Genomic DNA, 20,171 nt, shown 5'->3' with positions numbered 1-20,171 from the left:
GCTTAACATTCTTTAAGGACTGCCCTCCAATTGTAATGTGTGGAGAAGTATCTGGTTGCTTTGGGTTGATTGGTAAAGGATCTTGGTTTTCATGAAGTTGACAGTGGGTCCATGCATTTCATATGCTTCACAGAAGAAATTAGAAGTGACCTGGAGTTAGGGTGACTAATATGTCCTGGCTTGTCCAGGATAGTCCCAGATTTCATAGGCTGTCTCAACATCCTGCCTGGTTTGAAAAATGAAGCAAAAGTCTTGGATTGGTGGGGATCAGCCAGGTCAGGGTGGGGCAAGGGGAGAGTGCTGCTATCAGTATGTATGTGTGTGTTGTGTGTGGTATCCTGGTGGAGAGCAGTGCTATGAATGCAGGCTGCCCACACTTGTGTGTGGCAGCCTGGGGGAGAGTGCTGCTGTGAGCATTGGCTGCTCACATGTACATGTATGTATGTGTTTGTGCATGTATGTGTGGTGTCCTGGCGGGGCTGGGTGGCTTGGACCCCTGCCCTGAAGGGCGTGGGGTCCCTCACCTGCTCCTACCCACCTGGCAGCTGGTGGGGATCTGTGTTGAGGGGGGTGCAGCTCTGGGCTCTGCCTTGGGACTGTCAACAGCTGGGCTGGGCCAGCCGACAGCTGCAGCAGCAGTAGCAAAAGGTTACCTGGTTGCAGCCGCTGTTTTGTTCAAGGATTGGCACAGGTGGTGGTGGTCCTGTGCACGTGGTCGTGCTGGCTGTAGAGGTGCTGTACACATGGGTCTGTGCAGAGCCTGGCACCCTCTGTGTGCCAGTTTGCTCCTCATTCCAGGCACTGCAGCTGGGAGCCAAGGGGGTGCTGCATGGCCCCATGCCATATGAGAGGATGTATGCACTGGGCTGAGGGGGAATCTCAGGGGCACAGGGCACAGTCCAGCAGGGAGGTGGAGCAGCATGGTGCCTGTCTACCATCTTAGCACATCATACTGCTCCATCTCTGCCTGTAGCAGCACTGCTGACTTGGGAGAACAGGGGAGGATCTTCCATAGAGTATCTGTCAGTTGAATCAAAGGCCTTAGTTGGGTTAATAAAAACTGCTGAAGATCTTGGTGTTACTTGTGACACTTCTCCTGCAACTGTCTAGCAACAAAGATCTTATGTATTGCTCCTCTGTGTGTTCTGAAACTACATGGGGACTTGGTTAGGATCTCCTCTGCAAGGAAAATGAGTGTATTGAGAATGTGGGTAAGGATTTTCCCAGCTATGCATAATTGCCAAAATACAATTTATCTCTCTTGAATATGGTGTTGATTCTGGCATCTCTCAAGTCCCTGGGAATCTGTTCATGTTTCCAGAATGTTGTAATCATGATGTGTAGTTAGTGAGAGTGCATTTTTCCATTGTGCTTAAAAATTTCAACCAATATTCCATCTGGACCATAGGCTTTATTTTTCATTTGCTTAATGGCTTTCAAGGCCTCTTGCTAAGTGGGTGGATCGGCAAGACAGTATTTAATATCATGTTGTCCTTGCCGTACTGAGTGTTTCTTCCACTATGCATGGTGGAAGTTGTTGTTAAAGAATGTTGCTCCATCCTTGGGTCTCAGGTGAATGGCTCATTGTGTGCTTGACCATAGATAGCTTTGGTTACCATAAAGAAACTAGGCATGTTGTAACTGTTGACAAACTTTTGAATCACTTTTGCTTTGTCCTCCCACCACTTGTTCTTCATTCGTGAATTTTCCTCTGGATCTCAGCTTTAATGTGGCAGTAAGTGTTCGACTTCTGTTTGGAGCTAATTCTATTTTGCCAAGCTTTGAAGGCTCTCCTTTTCTGTCAATGAGAGCTTGTATTTCCCTATCATTCCCACCAAATCTGTTCCAATATTTCTTTATGGAGAAACCTAGAGATTCTTTTTACACCTCATGTAGTATGCTTTTGAATGTTGAATCAATAATATCAGGGGTATAGTTTGTAGCTGTGTTGGTCTAAGGACATATAGGCAGTCAAGGTTCTTTGGGTAAATCTGATATTTTTTATTAGACCAACTCAAATAGTTGGAAAAATTCTTCTTTGCAAGCTTTTGGGTACAAATACCTTTCATCAGGCAGAAGAATCATCTAAGTTGGTATGTGCTCTTCCTGGATGGAATAGAATAGAAGCCAGAAGCCAGTATGCATGTGAGAATTTTCTCAAGAAAAACTCTTTCTCCAATCTCTCAGTTCTAATCCTCAAAGGGAATTTGCAAAAGACCTTTTGAAGTTAAGCCTATAAACTTCACGTCACCAATTACTGGATACAAAAAATCATGGACTAAACATAGACATTGGATTTATGACACATTATAACCTGCCTAACATCTGATACCCCATGTAACTTTTCTACTATTTACCAGCTATATTTTTTTCACCGGGTCTGCATTCCCCTTCCCTCCTTGTCACCTGTTTCTTACAAGTTGACTGCATCAATTTTCATTTTCACTGACTAGCATTCTCACATGCATACTGGCCTCTGGCTTCTATTCTGTTCCATCCAGGAAGAGCACAGACCAACTTCAGATGCTTCCTCAGACTGACAAAGGGTGTTTGTACCCAAAAGCTTGCAAGTGAGAATTTTCCCAACTATTTCAGCTGGTCTAATAAAAGATAGCGAATCAATAATATGTAATTTACAAAAATACATGTGGCCTATGCTGTTCTTCGTATTTATCAACAAAGACCCCAGTTTAGGAAGGCACTTAAATGTATTTGTAAAGTATGACTATAAAAATAATTTGAATGTCTAAAAATTGTTCACTGAGCAAATCAAGTCTTAAGCATTCTGCAGTGGAAAGATTTGCTAACAGTAATTTTAGAAGTTTTCTGAAGTTCTGGTAACATAATTATCTACTACTGAATTCAAACTTGTGAAGACCTTTCTCTGTCCCAAGCAGGAGCCCCAGCACAAACTTCTAAGGGCACCTGAATCCTGGGCAGGCAGTGAGGCATCCCGACCCTGCAGGGCTGCATTACCTGGCCAGCAAACCTGCCTTGAGGGAGAGGCAAGGGGGAACTGCTAGCAAAGACTCAGCCCACCCTGCGCTTCCTCCTTCCACTGCAGGGAGTTGTATGGGGGCCTTTCACTTGAACTTTGACAGGAGCCCTCATGCCTCCTACTCTCTCTGCTGACTTAGTTCCAAGTTGGTCAGCACACTGACAGGTACTGCTGCTACTGAAACTGCCTCTCCAGCTCCAGTGTCTGTGCCTTGGAGAATAGCTTATTTGTCTTGGTGGTGCTTGGCAGCAGCACGCTCCAGCCCACTCTTGTCTGACACTGGGGAGGCAGGAACATGGGGAGGAGGTTAGAGCTGGGGCTGGAGCTGGGGCCAGGCCAAACATGTCTGGAGGGACTGGAGCCTTTCACCTGCTTGGTTGGTACTGGGCTGCATTGCCCAGCTCTGCTGCAGCAGGCATTGCAGGGCTGTCCAGGGTGCTGACCAAGGCAGGCTCCAAAGGTGTTTGCCCAGTGAGCTGAGTTAAGGTGTGACTTAAGGCATGCATGTGTAGACATGTGCTTAAATAGCCGTAATGCACATTAGGTTAAGGTGCGTTAATTTTAAATACATGTAAATTCACGTGTTGACATTCCCACTGAGAAAAAGGCCCACCGAGTCTTTTTCAGGAAAGTAGGCTTTGTACAAAATTTGGGCTCCCTGATTGTAGTTTCTTAAAGCCTGTTTTTTATATTAATATATCTTATTGCCAACATCACTGCCATTTATTAATATTAATAATATAAGGATTTTGCATTTATGTCAAGCATATTAAAAATATAAGAAGTTCAATATGTAAATGCCATTAATATCGATTCATAAATTGGCTTTAATCATAGGCCAGCTATTGTTGTACTATATGAAGTTCATTTACTTGCTGAGTGTTGCCCCCCCAGAGAAAGAAACAAAAATGCATGAATGAAATTATATCCTAGTAACATGACAGTCTATTCTGTTTATTGTTTCTTAAAAGGCTTCCATATTGTCTCTGTAGCTTTAGTATTACTTATACCCCACAACCTTGATTTTTAAACAGCTTCCATTCCTTCTGGTAAGATTCTATTTGAGGCTCATTTATACTTGACTATTTAAGTAGCCCAAGAAATTGACTGACTGGTTTGAGGTCACTACTCTTCTGGCATTTCCACAGATAATGTAGTATATGTTGGAGGTCAGGGCCATTTGACTCTGATCTCCTGCCAGAGTAGTATGAGTAGACAGGATTTTTCCTGCTGTGGCAAAGTTCTGCTCTATGCACAGATTCCCATAGGATAACCTGGCTCAATCTTTCACAATGTAATAAAAAGTAGTTATAGACAGGCCTAAACAAGGACATTATTTACTGTTGTAGTTATATATTAGAACAACAGTAAATGATGTCTAACAGGAACCACCTGAGGGTGCTAGAGTGCTGTTACTGTGAAAACTAGGTTTAGTTCTTATCAAGAATCTAATTTTATTTACATTTCAATACTAATTAAAATATTTGGTTTCTTAATTGACTAATAGCTAAGAACACACATTATTTAAAATCCATATGTATTTCAGTTTCAGTCTCTAACAGGCAACCTTGAATATATGCTTGGTCCATAAATTATATATTTAGAATAAGAGATCAAAACCTTATTTAAAAGCAATAAACAAAACAACAGCAACAACAAAACTATGCATATGTTTTCAGAACAGTGAAATATATGCATAATCAGAAAAGTTACTGGGGACAAAGATCAGCCTTCTGAATATGGACGTTAATGCTAAAGACAACTGCATTAACTATATATATATATATATATATGTAGGGGTGTGTGTGTATGTATATATGTGTATATGCATATATAATTATATATATGAGATATTTGGAGGAGCATCTGTTGTGTGTGTGTGTATGTGTGTGTATATGTATATATACGTATTTATAATAGAAGGTATTTGGAGGAGAATCAGCTGTGTGTGTGTGTGTATACACAAATCTAATGCAGATTAGATTAATGTAGGCAAAGATAATTATTTTCAAGATACTGGAAAGACAGTGCTCCTTTAGAAGAGGCCAAAAGTATGGCTAGTTTTACTCGGATTATATCTTTTGAGATACTGATTTATCAAATACAGGGAAGGAAGATTTATTATAAAACATATGGAAATCATTTATTAATTATACTAATGGGTCAAAGAGATTAATGGATGAAAATATGCACTACTACTATATTTGTGTGCATTATTATATACATTTTTAAATATATATTCCACATTAAAGTCATGTATTCTGTTCTTGTGGGCTTTCGATTTTGCATAGTTTTGTTTGGTTCCCTGGGTAAGTGGTTGATGGGCTGTGAACATTTTGTTTAGATGAGTGTTGCAGGGCGCTAAAGTGAGCTTACTCCTTTACGAGCAGAAGCAACTAGCTAGAGAGCTCTGCAGTCAAGGCAGAACTCAACAGCTGCAGCATACCTAGGCAGCAGGCTAATGAGCTAACGTGGGAATTAGCTGAAGGAGGCAGTGCCCTGGGCACATATAAGCCCCAGGGCTGGGGCTGGTAGGGGTTAGTTTTCTGGCACTCGCCAGGGGAAACATCTGCATGAGAGAGCTACCTGGGGACATTGATGGCCTGACTGTCACAGGGCACTAGGGTGCCCTGCTCCTTTAAAGGATTGAAACTGCCAGGGGAAGAGCTGTAGCCGTGAGTTGGAGGCCCCAGCTGTGGGTTACCAGGGCAGCCAGAAAAGGCTAGTGGCCCACACCTGCCAGTAGTCAGCTGACCGGAGGGGCAGAGCCTGGCTCATATATAAAGCCCAGGGCTGAGGCCAGAAGGGCAGTTTCCTGTTGCCAGCCAAGAGGGAAGGAGCTCTTCCAGAGCAAGCAAAGGGGAGAGGCCTGACTGCACGAGCAGCTCCTGATACTGTTGTGGAACAGAGTATTCCCCAGTAGGGTTTGAATGACATTATAGCTGGGCAACTTGAATTTATGTTACAGCCCAGGGGCTTGTGTTTTGTTTATTGTTGCATAACACTGGTGGTTTGGGTGAGGCTATTAGGGGAAGGAGGAGGCCTCATGGGGGGGGGCCCACAGCAGTGTGGGGACCCCACACCTGACAATGCGCAGCATTTGTGGGTGCACAGACGCTAGCACCAGAGAATGTACATGATTTGAGGTGCACAGGCCCCAGTGCTAGAGAGAGTGCAGCACTTTGCAGGGCTGCAGAGAGCCCGAGTGCCAGGTAGGTGCAGAGTGAGATGGAGCTGTGGAGAGCCAGGGAGGACAAGGGGGACAAATTACAACAAGGCCCAGACCAAAACAATGTCGGTACCATCTGCAAGGCTTGCGGTGTGGTAAAGTGGTGGTTGGAGCCACGCATAGCCCATAAGGCTAGGATGCCCTGAAACACCCATTGTGACTGTAAATGTCTTATTTTATTTCTGTATAACTGCCGCACAGCACTCTCACATTTATGTAACCTTGTAGTTTTGGCTTCTAATCAAAATGAAAGCTTTATATTTTCCCATGCTTGTATTAAGCTGCACATGCGTATTTTATAAGTTTCATTTCTTATCTATAAGTGTCATTCCTGCAGAAATGAAACTTATGTAGAAAATCTACCTAGTAACTATTATGTAAAAGAAAACTATCCTATCTCTGTATGCTTAGCTTATATCATAGTTAGTGTCACAGAGGCAGTCCAACCAACATCTATAAAGAGGCATAGAGGCAAGAAGTAGCAGAGACGACGACTGAACAACCCTTCAGGCTTGATCACCCTGTAGCCAGTCTTCAGCCTCCCCACCTGGGCATATCCCAGCGAAAACCAAGGCCTCGAAAATCCGACAATCGACAGCGATTCACCGCGTTACAGTTTTGTTATCTATCATCCTGTTCATGAGCTGTTGACCAGCCCTAGAACTAACTAGTGAGTAGCCGTACCTATCCCGCAAGGGGTAGAAAGCAAGGGCTCGCTAGTAAACCCTGTGGGCCAGCAGACCCCCTTTGTATCTGGCATACTGTAACTGAAGAAACATTGGAGACTCCACCTCTTAACTGCCTCTCTTCGTAGTTTAGACAGCATATCTACACTTTCTATACTTATATTTACTGCAACTTCGTTCCAGCCGGTTTCCCCTCTTATTCGTAAGAGGGTGAGGCCAGGTGAGTGAATAAAACAAATTTTTACTTTACCTTATATTTACTCCATAATAACTTCTACCACTAACACCCTATCTCAATGAGCTGCTGACCAGTTCTGGGCTTAAGGAGTTGGCAGCCGCACCTAGCCCATCGGGTTAGAACGCAAGGGCTTACTCCAGAACTCCATGAACCAACAAACATCCTACAAACTTATTATAAGAAAACTAACAACTTACTCTAAGTCGTCTACTTGCGCCAACTCGGCGAACCTCGAAGGCGGTCATAAAGCTACCTCCAATCCCGCCCCACAAGCTGCGCGCTCGCCTGCTCCGTAAAGACCGCGGCTCTCCAAGCGGTGCCGGAATTGCTAGCCCGGCATTCCGCAACAGTGACATCCATCTCGACTGTGTCCAAGAGGACTTAGAGGCAGCCTCCCTATCATCAAAGACATGGTGGTGAGAATAGAGGGTGCCCAGTGGCCCAACTTGACATGGTAAGGGGGCCTTGGGGAGATCAACACCATCCTGCAGAACCCCATCCCATGACACTGACCTGCTACCTGCAAGATTGACAGGGCTCCAGAAGCTCATAAGCTATGTGGAGCTAGGAGGCACACAATACTGAGTGAGAAGCTTGCCTTCTTAAAGGGGCAGAGTGTGGCCTCCAGTGTTATTGTTATTGTTATGTTGTAGCCCAGGGGCTTGTGTTTAGGTTGTCCTTTGTACTGGTGGACTGGTAAGAGGCTAATAGGGGAGGAGGAGGAGACCTCATTGGAGCACACTACTGTGTAGGGCCCCAGTGCCAGAGAGGGCACTGATACAGGGCTGCAGAGAACCCAGTGCCAGAAAGGGCGTGGATACAAGGTTGCAGAGAGCCCAGCACCAGAGAGGACACAGTGACAGGGGCCGTAGAGCCCAGGGACCACAGGAGGCCGAGTTAGGCCAAGACTGGATCAGGGAGACGTTATTCATATACCACCTGTGAGGCATGGGACATGGTAAAGGGGAGGTTTTGGACCCATGCAACTAACTCATAAGGCTTGTGGGTGTCCCATGAAGCACCTACTTGAAGCAGGACCTAGCCAGGGGTCCTAGAACCCTCAGGGTTTAGTGGGGTTCATCAGGACCATGACCAAGCAGAAACTTGAAGGCAGCTTCCCCATTTATTATCTGTATCAACAAGAAGGGAGCAGGTGATAAAAGAAGGGACCCATAGGGCAAAATTGCCATGGTCACAGAGCCCTAGGTGCATCACAGCAGTCCCTGGGGACCCCGTGTTGTAACAATTAGGTAAGAGTAATAGTGTATATCGAGACATTTCTGAACCAGATTATTTCATCAGGTATTAAAATTCATGGAAAAGTGTGTATTAATCTGAAAAGGCAATCTGGACTCGTAGCAGAGATGATATCTTTTATTAAACCAACAAGATTTTTGCAAGTCTTTAATTGCAAGTGTTTGGGCACAAACACCATCAGGCATTGGAGAAAAGATTGTAAAAGTTCTCCTAGGTAGAAATGAAAGTTCATATTTCATAGGATTTCCCAGAGGAGTCAACAGACTTAAAATTCCTCTGGGCAGTCAGTTCATAGCTAGTATGAAGCCTCTCACCTCCTTAGATGATCTGTAATGATGCAAATTACCTTGAAACAAAGGCAGGAGCAGGATCTCAGGTTTCAGGTGGTCACAGTTGCTTCCTGCTTGGGAAACTATGAAAATTTAATTTAAAAAAATCAGCTAAAATTCAATTTCTTCCATGGGTCAGGTATCCAGGTTGTGGATGTATTGTTTTAGAGGAAAAGGCAATCAGGACTCGTGGTAGAGTTGATATCTTTTATTAAACCAACAAGATTTTTGCATCCCATCTCTAATACGAGTCCTGATTGTCTTTTCCTCTCGATCAATATGGCTACAACCTGGATACCTTTTAGCTGTAAAGTGTATTTGCCCACATTATCCTGGTGAAGGCAGGCATTGCTGCTTCCAAATCTAGCAGATCCACAGGGATCTGTGGGAAGCCTGGGTCTTCCAAGAAAAGGTATTGCATTGCTTTATTTCTTGCCTCTTCCATTTCCCAGAGGGCACGTCTACACGTGAGCATTTACTGCGTAGTAACAGAAATTACTGCACAGTGTGGATGTGAGTCTACACATGCACGTCTCTACTGTGCAGGAAATATGGCAACTTATGTTGACTACATGTGGTAACGTGCTGATTAGTTACTATGCAGTAATGTACATATAGATGCATTACTGCACAGTAACCCTGGGGGCCTCTCTGCTGTGTTTGCCCAGCCACTAGGTGCCCAGCCTGAGCCCAGCACAAGGGCTCCTGGCTGGCTGCCTCTCCTGGCTTCAGTTTGGGACTAAAGTTAGTTCTAAGTGCTGGCAGCTGGCTCTGGCTTCAACTTGGAACTAAAGTTAGTCTGAAGGGCTGGTAGCCATTTGGCTGGAAGCAGGCTGCTCTGATCTGGGACTGAATTTAGTCCAAAGTCTCTCGCATGTGTAGATGCCAGGCTATTTCCATTTACTGCACAGTAAATTTAAGCAGGTGTAAATGCCCAGAAGCTATCAGGGACTTCCTAGCCACTCCACTGTGCACATGGCAGCTTCTGGGGACCCAGAGTGGGAGGAAGTGCCAAACAATTAATACTGTCTGGAACTATGTTCATTCTTCTTTGTGAATTCTGAGGACCTGGAGAGAAAATGTTGGGCACCTCACCGTTCTATTTTTGTCAGGATTAGATTGTAGCAGGATGGAGTCCTAGGGTCGCCGTGCACTCCCCTAGGGACTGCCTTTAGTACTGTGCCAAGCGTTCTCTAAGCACCCATGGAATCTTGCCCACCACGTCTTTGATGTTATGTATTTATTGTAGGGAGGCTGCCCTTCATTCCCTTGGCTATGGTTTCCTGCTATGTGCCGGACCCGCCTTGGTCTCCCTGGCACTTGGGCGCTCTACAGCCCTGCCTCGCTCCGCGTCCTGTTGATGCTCTGTCCCTTCAAAGTCTTGTCTTACTCGGGCTCTCTGGAGTCCCGCCTCACACTGCACCTCAGGGTGCTCAAACAGTCACTGCCCGTCTCTCTCTCTGGAGCTTCTTGCTGCCCTCTCTCTGGGGCTTCTCGCTCACCCCGAGCCTCACTGGTGCTCAGGTTCTCCATGACCTTGTTCTGCCTTCTGGGGTACTCGGGGTCAGCCCTCTCCCAATACTGCGCCTTTGTCTTGCATAACACTCAGGGATGACACCTCCCCCTCTGCTTCGCCCTTATGGATGCTCTGGGTCAATGCCCTCCCTGCACTGTACTTTCTGGCAGTCTGGGAGGCACACTTCCTCCTTTTTTGGCTTCATGGTCACTGCCCACTCTCTCTGGGCCTTTCAGCAGTGCTGCCCACTCTCTGGGGCTGGGGTCAACACTCTAACATGGTTCCCTGTGAGGCTTCCTCCATCCCCTTATAGCCTGGTCCGAACCTCTGATCTAACAACAAGCAAAACAAGCCAATCGGCTATAACACAAATCTATGCTTCATGGCTAAAATGTCCTCCAAACCACACCGCAGGTGTTCCATCTCTCACCCGTGTCACTAGCTGCTTGTACATCCAGGCCTTTTCCCTTTCACACATTCAGGGTTGAGCTCCTTCCTCCTTGGCCGCAGGCTGCCTTCTTTGGGCTTTGGCCTGTGATTTATGTCTGAGCCAGGCCCTCCCCCTTCCGTTCAGCTGACCAAACAGGTGTGTGTCCTTAACTCCCTTTGGTTGCCCCTAGCAACCAGCACCTGAGCCACTACTCCAGCTTTCTGAGCAGCAGGCACCTGAGTGCTCTGCTACATAGATTAATACTTTTTGGTTGGGATGTTGTCCTGTGGGATCAGGCCAATGCTCAGGTTCTCAATATCGCGCTGTTAGACAGGAAAGCATGGTGTACAGTTGCACACACACACAAAAATGAATTAGGTGCACACACACACTCTAGGTGCACGCACCCCCAGCAGGTGCACACACACACACACACACACACACACACACACTACCAACTTAGGCACATACACATCCAAAATTACCAGCCTAGGAACATGAACACTTATCACCAATTCAAGCACCTATACACACCAAAAGTTAGAAAAAAATCAATTGTCAATACCTACACACCCAATACACATATCACTCATTCGTATATCACACACACGATGACATATATGTATATTCACCAGTTTACACACAAACCACCCACATAGGTGAGTTCCTAACTTGGATGGTATGGTATGTATGTGTATGTTTGGGGTACTTGGGGGAAGTTTAACGTGTGAGAGAAAGTGTAAGGAGTGCAAGTTGCCAGAACTGGGATTAGAACTGATAGACTAGAGAAAAGCTGGTTGAGGAACTGAGGCTTGGGGTTACTTAAGGTCAAGTGGCCCCAGGGTTACTCAAGGTCACTGGTGCAAGTGAAAAAGCCCGGTGGCAAGGAGGAAACAGCCAGGAAAGAGAGAGAGGCAGAAACCTGAAAGCTTGGGGCAGGATAAGTGGTGGCAAGGAGGAAACAGGAAACGGACAAAAACCCAACTTGGGGTTTCAAGACAACGGGTATATTGAACAGACAACACACTACACAGCCCTATGAAGTTATTGGTTCCCACATGCACGCACACACACACACACACACACACACACACAAGCACTCACAATGGCAGCAGGAGAAAGAGACTCAGTGGAAGGGTTGGAGTCCAGGTAGGGAAGAGAAACAGAGTCCAAGTTCTTGGCTCAAGAGGGGGTGGGGGTGATAGGCTGGAAAGGGGTCCTTGTCCAGTAGGTGTTGTCCAGAGGGGGGTTGCTGGCAGGACCTCTGGGTGGATAAGTGGTGTGACATGGTGCTGGTCCAGATGGAGAGGGCGTCCCAAGGAGTCAGTCTTCACTACCCTTTTTTATGGGGCAGACTATTTCTGATCTCCTATGGGGAGGGCATGTCCAGGCAATGTCAGTCCTGTTCCAGAAGGTTCCAGGTGTTCATACTGAGCATGTGCAGCCTTGGCACAGTTGTGGGTGCCTCATCTTTTGTTTCTTGAATGCTGAGGGTGGTTCCAATGGCTGGGTTATTGGTCCAGGTATTGGTTTTGATGGTTCAGTCATTCAGAGGGAGCTATTTTTAGATCTACTGCCATTGTCTTTCAAGAACCCTCATTCATCCCCATTCATCCACGAACCAAATTACATAGGAGGGGTAGGTATGAGTCACACAGTTACAACAGAGTTACAATAGGGTATGCCTGGGCAGGGGACACAAGATGGAGACTTGAGAAACAAAATGGACACTTGGCATGACTTATGCTAACTTACAGATGTAGGCCTAAATCATATCATATCAGTAAAACAGTAATATAGTACAGTAAAAATCAATATAAACATAATAATTATACAATATAAATCAGTGGATATCCATAACAGGGCAGTTATTTGAAAAGAAGGAGAAAAAATAAAACAAAAACAGCTTGCTACCAAAATAAAATGCTAAAGCTTATTCTATGGCTTAACTCACTTATACTTATATATAGGGGATAGAGAGGGAGAGAAAAAGTCAGAAATGGTTAGGGGAACGGGAGGGAATGTATTTTTAAATAATAACCCCCCCCAAAGAAACAAACAAACCCAACAACAAACAAACAACAAACTGGGGGTTTTGCTACAGGGATTTAAAAATTGCTCATAGGGAGCCAGCTGCCAAATCCTATTGAATTTCATTTTTAACTCCTATAGGCCCCTGTGTAAATTCCTGCTTTTGTTTCTAACAGTTATTACTTAAAGTTTTGCATGAAATCGATTAAAATTCAGTGATATGAATTGATATCTGCTTCAAATATTCGGGCATATTTGGATGCAAACTCAGGAGTTAGGTAGCTAAAGAAAAGACTTGAACAAACCATGAGCTAGCTAAACTAAAAATGAACAAACCATAAGCTTGGTGAGGCTTATGCAGCTCTGCATATTTCCCTCAGCCATTTAAACTCATGACCATCATATTTTGTTTGTATATTTAACTAGTATTTTAGGCACAGATGTGAAAAATGTGTGAGACGTGAGTGGCTAGTGGGACAAAATGACATGACATGAACATTAAATTTCAGCTGTTTGACATGTCTTCATTAAGTTATCCCGTCAGTTGTGGTCTAACTCATATGAACTCCATTGAATAGTATGACAGGACATGCATTTGACTGCTAAAATGACAAATGTGTGGACACATGCACATGGTATAATTGGACAGATAATGGATGAATAGCATGTAGGGGAGCATCCTAGTAGTGAAACGTGAAACAAAACATGAAACACACATTATTTAATGAAAAATATACCACCTAGTTTCTGGGATATTTGCTCTTTCATTTCTTTATGGTACATGGAAATATTAGTCCATCTGTTATGGATGGAAATTGTGAATGGGTACCTCATTTTTCACATAATTGATGGATACAACTGTGTATGGTTTACTTTATGTGTTTTTAAAGTCCTGGGGACTTTCCTTTATGGGAAATCTAAAATGAATGAAAAAACTTGAGTAAATTTGGAAAAAGACATGGTACTTTTAGAAGAGAAATTAGCTTAATCTGTGTATGCTAGGGCAATGAAAGTGATTCCACCTTTGTGAAAAATTTCAGTTTTTCATGATTTCTTTTTGCAAAACTGAACCCTGCAATGTTTCATTTGAGTAGAAGAAAATGTGATGCTCATCCAAACACCTGATTGCCCACCTAGTAGCCTGCCAAGAAGTGAGGAACTTGGAATCCCTGTTAGTTATGGCTTGGAATTGCCATTATTCTTGTTAATTTTGCTGCTACCAGCCACTTATTAATTGTAGTAAAACCAACTAAACTTTCATTGTCAGACTGGCAAGTTAACAAGACTACTTTTCAATGATAGGCAGAAGTGAAACTAACAGGACTTGTATGATTTTAGTTGGTGGACACAGGGCTTTGAGGATGCTTAGTTCCATGGAATCTAGCTTGCTAACCTGGAATGGGTCTTTAGAAATAATGGGTCCTTTATGGCCTACCTGGTGGGCTGAATGGTGCCTGGCTCAGCAAATCAAAACAAATGGGTGAGTAAACTAGAGGGAAATGAGGCAGAAATCCTACTTGGAGATTCTTAAACTGTTTATGTGAAATGTTTAGATATTGGCAGAATTTTAACCAAAAAAATCAGAATTTTTTTCAACTCTATTAACATATAGAACAAGTTGCAGATGGTAGTAAAACAACGTGCCACCTTTAGACACTTTTGTAGTCATGAGGTAAACATTTGGCTTACAAACTTAAAGTTGCCTTTGCTTATTTAATTTCCAGGATGTTACCAATTCTTCCAAGAAGTATAAAGGAATACATTTTGGAAATTTAACTGGAAGACGCAGTGAATTTAAGCCTCAAGAAGGTCCTGGACCAGGGGAGTATGACATAACTCAGTAAGTAAAAACATACTGGTTTCTGTTTCATTTTTGGCTATTAAATCCCCCCCCAAATGTTTAGTTTCCATATTCACTTTCAATTTTATCATTATTTCAATTTGTCTGAATTTTATAAGAGGTTTTCCCTGTACATGCCAGTAATTCTGAAAACTGAGTGCAGAGTAAGATAAGCAAATGCACTTAAGATATTTACAGATCTGACTTTGACATGAAAGGACACCATAAAAGAAAATGAAAAAAATAATCAAGTTTTTAAAAATCTGCTTAATCTGATCTGGGACCACAGATATTACAATACATTTATCTAATTTGTATGTTTACTGCATGGTGTAATTATTAGGGGGAATTAAAATTGTTTATGCAACTTTTGATGTGCATTTTCATACCTTTAATGTTTGCACAGCTTGAAAGTATGATATGATATTATAATACTTGTTTTTGGCATAATAGAACACCCCTGTAATGTGTGTTTGCATAAACTACTTTAGGGTAATTTTCATTTGAGAGAAGATGGGAAACATCAGTTCAGTTCCAAAATAGCTTAGGATAAATCCTCATTGTAGGTGTACTTAGGTTGAATTTTGTTTAATAACTTCATTTTAAATTTCCAATTGATGGGCTTGCCACCCATCTTACATATTAACTCATACATTACATGAGGATTTACCCCTACTACATCCAACAATTATATTTTTATTAGGGACATCATAGTTGAAATTATTGGTCTTCCTATCATATTGGAGCAGTGAAAAGAAATAGTCTGTTTTAGGTGACAGCCATTTGTTGTATGCTCAGTGGCTTGATAAAATACAATATTTCTTCAAATATTCTGATGTTCTTCTACTGCAAATTGAATTTAAAAGCTTGCATACTGTAAGACAGTGGATAAGAAATATATTACTGTAATTTCCGTGCTTGGCTAGTATCATCTGATGTCAGCAGTAATATTCACAGCAGGGGAAAGGTATTTTCAGTTTTATTTTGCATATTTTGTTGTAACTAAGCTATTCTGCTATATAAGGAAACTTGTTTTTTAAATTTCTTGTGACAATTAAAAAAATTAACTTGTTCCTGTTCATTTACTGTTCTGTGACCGTAACCACTTAAGTCTGTAGTCCCTTAACATGCAAAACAGATGGGGTTCTGTGTTGATTTTAATTAAAAAAAAAAAAAAAGGGCTTCTAGTGAAACTTTTATAACATTGAAGGTAGCCATACATTTTCAGTGAACTTAATCCTGCTTGCTTAAGGGTTGAGTTCAATGCATGAATAAGCAAGTGCAACCGGCGGGCTTTGAACATCAGGTCTTGTGCTGCTCAGCCTCTGGTGTATGGACTTGTCTGTCGCCTCGTCCCTGGAATTGTCTATTCTGGATAGGTCTTAGGAGTAGTCCCCACCCCTATCTTGCCTGCCACGACTTTGCTGGTGAACTTCAGTGGAGGGGCCAACTACTTAAGCTTATCTGGAGTCAGGACTCTTGGGGGTGATGGCCTTCTGCGAGGATCTGCCCTCCCTTCCACCTCACCCTAATACCCAGCCACGCCGAGTTGCTGGTGGTTCCTGGGCCTGACCCTCGCCTTGCGATGCCAAGGGGTATTTGGTGGCAAATCTGTAGGCTTGTCCTGACTCTAGATCCAGCTGATTAAGGAATCCTTCTAAGGGTTCCTCCCTGGCCCTCCAACTGTGGGCCACTCAGCACATAACTCAAAAGAAAACACTACCTGTAAGTGTCCCGGGCTATAAATCGAAGTTTGGACTCCCTGTCCTGGAGAAAATCCTCTCCTAACTTGATTCTATCTGCAGCACCCCTCTGGCTGGTTGCTATGGTTTCCTAATTGCCACTTGGGACTGCTCCTGGACACTCTGGTTCCCTCTTTACTCGGTCCCTCGCCGAGTGGTCCCACCTGACAGAATCCTGTGCTCTGCAGCCCCTCTCGCTGCTTGTATTTTGGTTCCCTGCCGGGATGGACTCTGGGGTCTTCCCCAAACCTGTGCCGATCCCACCTGGATTGCCGGGTCCTCCTCTGCTCCTCTCTCTTCGGGGTGGCTCTTAGCACCTGACTCTGACCCCAAATACTTGTACCCAGCTCTGCCGTCACAAGCCCAGGCATCCACCGCCTCTCCCTGGGCGTTCTCCTTCCTGCAGCTGCGGGATGTGTTCCAGCCTCGTGGCTGGCTGCTGGCCTCTTCCTGGCCTCTGAGCGGGGCCTCAGGAGTGTCTCCCCTCCTGGCTCTGCTCCAGCTCTCTCCCTCCTCTTCTTCTTCGCTTGGGGTGCTCTTTATGCCCCTGCGCTGGCTCCGATCGTTATTGATCGCAGCTTGCCATAGTTTGAAAATCAGCCAAGTGGGTCCCGCCACTTCTGGCTCTTCCGCGTCATCAGCTGCAGGTAAGGAGCTCATTGTTTTTTTTCTCTTCTTCCCCTCTCCCCAGCTTTGTTTTGGGTCCCAGGGTTCCCTTTTTGCCTTTTGGGGCTATATCGTGCCGTTACCCTGTGACAAGAAGAATTTAAGCAGACTTTATTGTCTTCTTGAATTGAAGTCTGTTTCTTGTACTTGAGAATGTACTCAAAATTAAAAGTATGACTGCGTGATCTTCTGAGTCAGAGCCTCAATCATATAGTATATCATAGATTTGGAAGCTTTAAGACTAATTGTTTAAGACATAGTATATTGACTAAAAAGTGATGTGCTGTATCTACAGGTTGATTGATCTACATCTGCTCTCCCAATATCTGCTGTTATTGAATCCCTTTCCAGCCTTTTTGTATTCTTGTTTTTTTGCCTTTTTCACCATTGCATGGTTGCTGTAGCGAACCTGGGATGATGATGACACAATGACTATGAACAAGTGGCAAACTACAATAATTGAAGTCTGATTTCTCAATCTTCTGTACAGTTACAATATGCATAGAACCTCCCATTGCTGAGCATTCCAGGTTTTCATCAGTTATTGCATATAGCAGCTGTTTGTAATACACTTGAAAGAAAATAGGCTCTCATTCTGTGTATTTGTATGTCCAAGCATTTAAAACCAAGGTCTCATAAATCTTTCTTTAAACTTTCTAAAGGGAAAGTGCACTACATTATGAAAATGTCAACATCCAAAAAGAAGACAAGAAAAAATATGACCCCTACATCCCACGGTATCATGAAGTAATAGTATTACAGGAAGAAAAGAAGGTAATGCCAATTCAGCTATTTTCTAGTACTTAAAAATAATTTATTGTGGGATTGAAACCCTGGGACTTGAAGCTTGTATAGACAGAAAAAAACCTGGTTGTAGTTCATACTAAAATATAAAAATGCTTTTATGAATCAAGAATCAGAGGCCTCTTTCCTGAATTTCTTGCTCTTACATTTGATATTTTTGTTTATCCACAAAAATTGCCTTAAAACAGACAGTATTTTTTGAAGGAACAGATTAGTTTTGTTTTCATTAATAGGAATTATGAAATAGAGTGTGTTTACACTTCTTTCTGGAATGGCATGTTAAATCTCAAATTAAATGATTTAATAATCTATATTCACCCCACAAATCAACAATATAAATATGCTTTTTTTAAGGATTAATTTGGAAAGCATATTTTGCTATTTTTGTCTTTCTTTGAAGTACTGAAATGAATAAATAGACTTTTCAAAATCTTTTGTTTTATATTGCAAAATATTTGAGCCCCAGAGGTATCTATAGAATGAAAAATAAAATTGAGTTAAAAACAGTTGTATTAAGCTAAACAATTTGTCCGTAGTATGTGTATTTGCTTTATTTCTTTATTTGCTTACATTCTTTATTTATACTTCTGCAGATTATTTTGAAAATTATAAATGCACTTTAACATTTCTTTAATTGTTAATAGCAATTAAATGGCATCTGAAGTGAACTTGGGCTTGTGAACTTGGGAAGCTTGTGTTCTCTCTCTCTACTTTATTTAGTCTATAAATGTCCATATATACTCTGCTTCCATTTCAGTAGAAACATATATTCACTGGTTGCACATAAACAAATTTTTTACTTTTGATAGAGATTTCTTGTACATATAAAAAATTATTCCACTAGAAACTACAGTAAAAATGGTCAAAAGGTAGAAAATTTCTTGACTGCTTTATGTGGATTGACATGGCTTCGTTTTTATATTTGACTGAGTTCTTTAATACTACTCATGCGATATGATGATAGCATATGTGTGCTGCAAAATCCCATTTTTGTCCACAGCTGGGTAGCAGCTAATGAAATTGCTGTATGTTTCAAAGCTATATGTTCTAACAGCCTAGACATGCATTTCTTTCGTGAGGTAACATTCCTATTTGCAGCAGGACTTCCATCCCCCATTTTCTTTTTAGACTTGAATTTTCAATACATCCTTCATGTCTTTGGGGGAAAACCTGTGTCTAGAGAATAAAGAACTGTAAAGGTGGGAAGGAGAATTTTACAAATGCAGTTGAGCTAGGATTTATTAAAGAAAAAGAATTTGTGTTAAGAGGATTTGAATGCCAGAGTTACTTGGGTGGGTTGTCCTCAGACTCAGAGCAATTATTAAATGAAAGGGAACAGAGTTTTTAAAAACAATGGGACAAACAATGATTTTGTGCAGATGAAAAGCATGGACACAGGGAGGCTTTGCTACTTTTGTTAATATTCAAGTAACATACAATTATGTAGAACTTTAGTCTGTAATTTTGGATTTGTCTATATTTAGCCACTGTTCTGAGAAGAAAATGGGCTGTTTATATTGAAACAACGTTTCAGATTAAGGCTATTATCACTAAGACCACTGCATCACTGCTCTGGGCTTCCTTGCTGCTACTGTTAGTATAGACATAAATCTGTAAAAGCTGTTTGATATGATCTCTTGAAGTAATGAGATCATGTCATGAAGATTTGATTTGCTGCAAGTCATAGTTTCTCATCTGGGATCATCTCAAGCTGTAACTGATAGGGAAATTAATACCTCACAACCGCAACTTGAAAACATTTATCCACACATAATATTAAGTAAGTGCATAAAAGCAGAGTGAGGTTTAGTCCCCAGTCCTTTAAATTCAGTGGTAGTCCATGCAGGAATAACTGTACATCTGGGCATTGGTTAGGATAGGGTCCTTCAAAGAGATGATGCCTTTCATGATTTAGTGATTACAGAGCTTTGAACAAAAATCACATTTATAAAGACTAAACTGAATCTTATGATCTTCAGCTGTAGGAGGAAAATAGTGGATGTCCTATGAAAAGAAGTATGGCCTGTTAAAATGTCCTGTTCAGATGACTGCTGTGCTTACTGTGTAGAGTATTAGTTGGCAATGGTAAATCATAGGCTCTGGAATATTAGAAAAAGCAGTTGTGCTGGCAAAGACGGCAGGGGATAAAAATGAATCATCATTGTGGCTTCATATCAGCACGGGTGATATTCATCTCGTACAGAATTTATTAACAACTGATTTTTGGATCTCAGCCCTGGGCTTGCATAGGGGGCTGGTTCAAGGGTCTGGGTTCACTGCAGAGGCTGGGAGTGACACCAGCATGGCACAGGAGCTAGTCTGAGCCGCCTTACTGTACTGGAGCCTTGAACTGGCAAGGCTGCCATGCAGCTGGGAGGGGTTGGGTGGGATGGGAGCCCAACAAA

At 42.7% G+C, this 20,171-nt stretch overlaps 1 protein-coding gene across 1 annotated transcript in view; it reads left to right on the top strand.

The window, feature by feature from the left end:
- The window catches only part of STPG2 (sperm tail PG-rich repeat containing 2), a 556,360-nt gene that overhangs the window by 34,181 nt on the left and 502,008 nt on the right, over nucleotides 1–20,171 (top strand). The window contains exons 5-6 of the mRNA XM_090034782.1: nucleotides 14,439–14,554; nucleotides 17,625–17,736. Of these exons, the coding sequence (XP_089890908.1) occupies nucleotides 14,439–14,554; nucleotides 17,625–17,736 (228 nt within the window). The remainder of the gene's footprint in view (nucleotides 1–14,438; nucleotides 14,555–17,624; nucleotides 17,737–20,171) is intronic.

Source organism: Crocodylus siamensis, chromosome 2 (assembly GCF_052110815.1).
Source record: "Crocodylus siamensis isolate JL-2025a chromosome 2, ASM5211081v1, whole genome shotgun sequence".
NCBI lineage: Eukaryota > Metazoa > Chordata > Crocodylia > Crocodylidae > Crocodylus > Crocodylus siamensis.
This window is presented reverse-complemented; position numbering and strand designations above follow the sequence as displayed.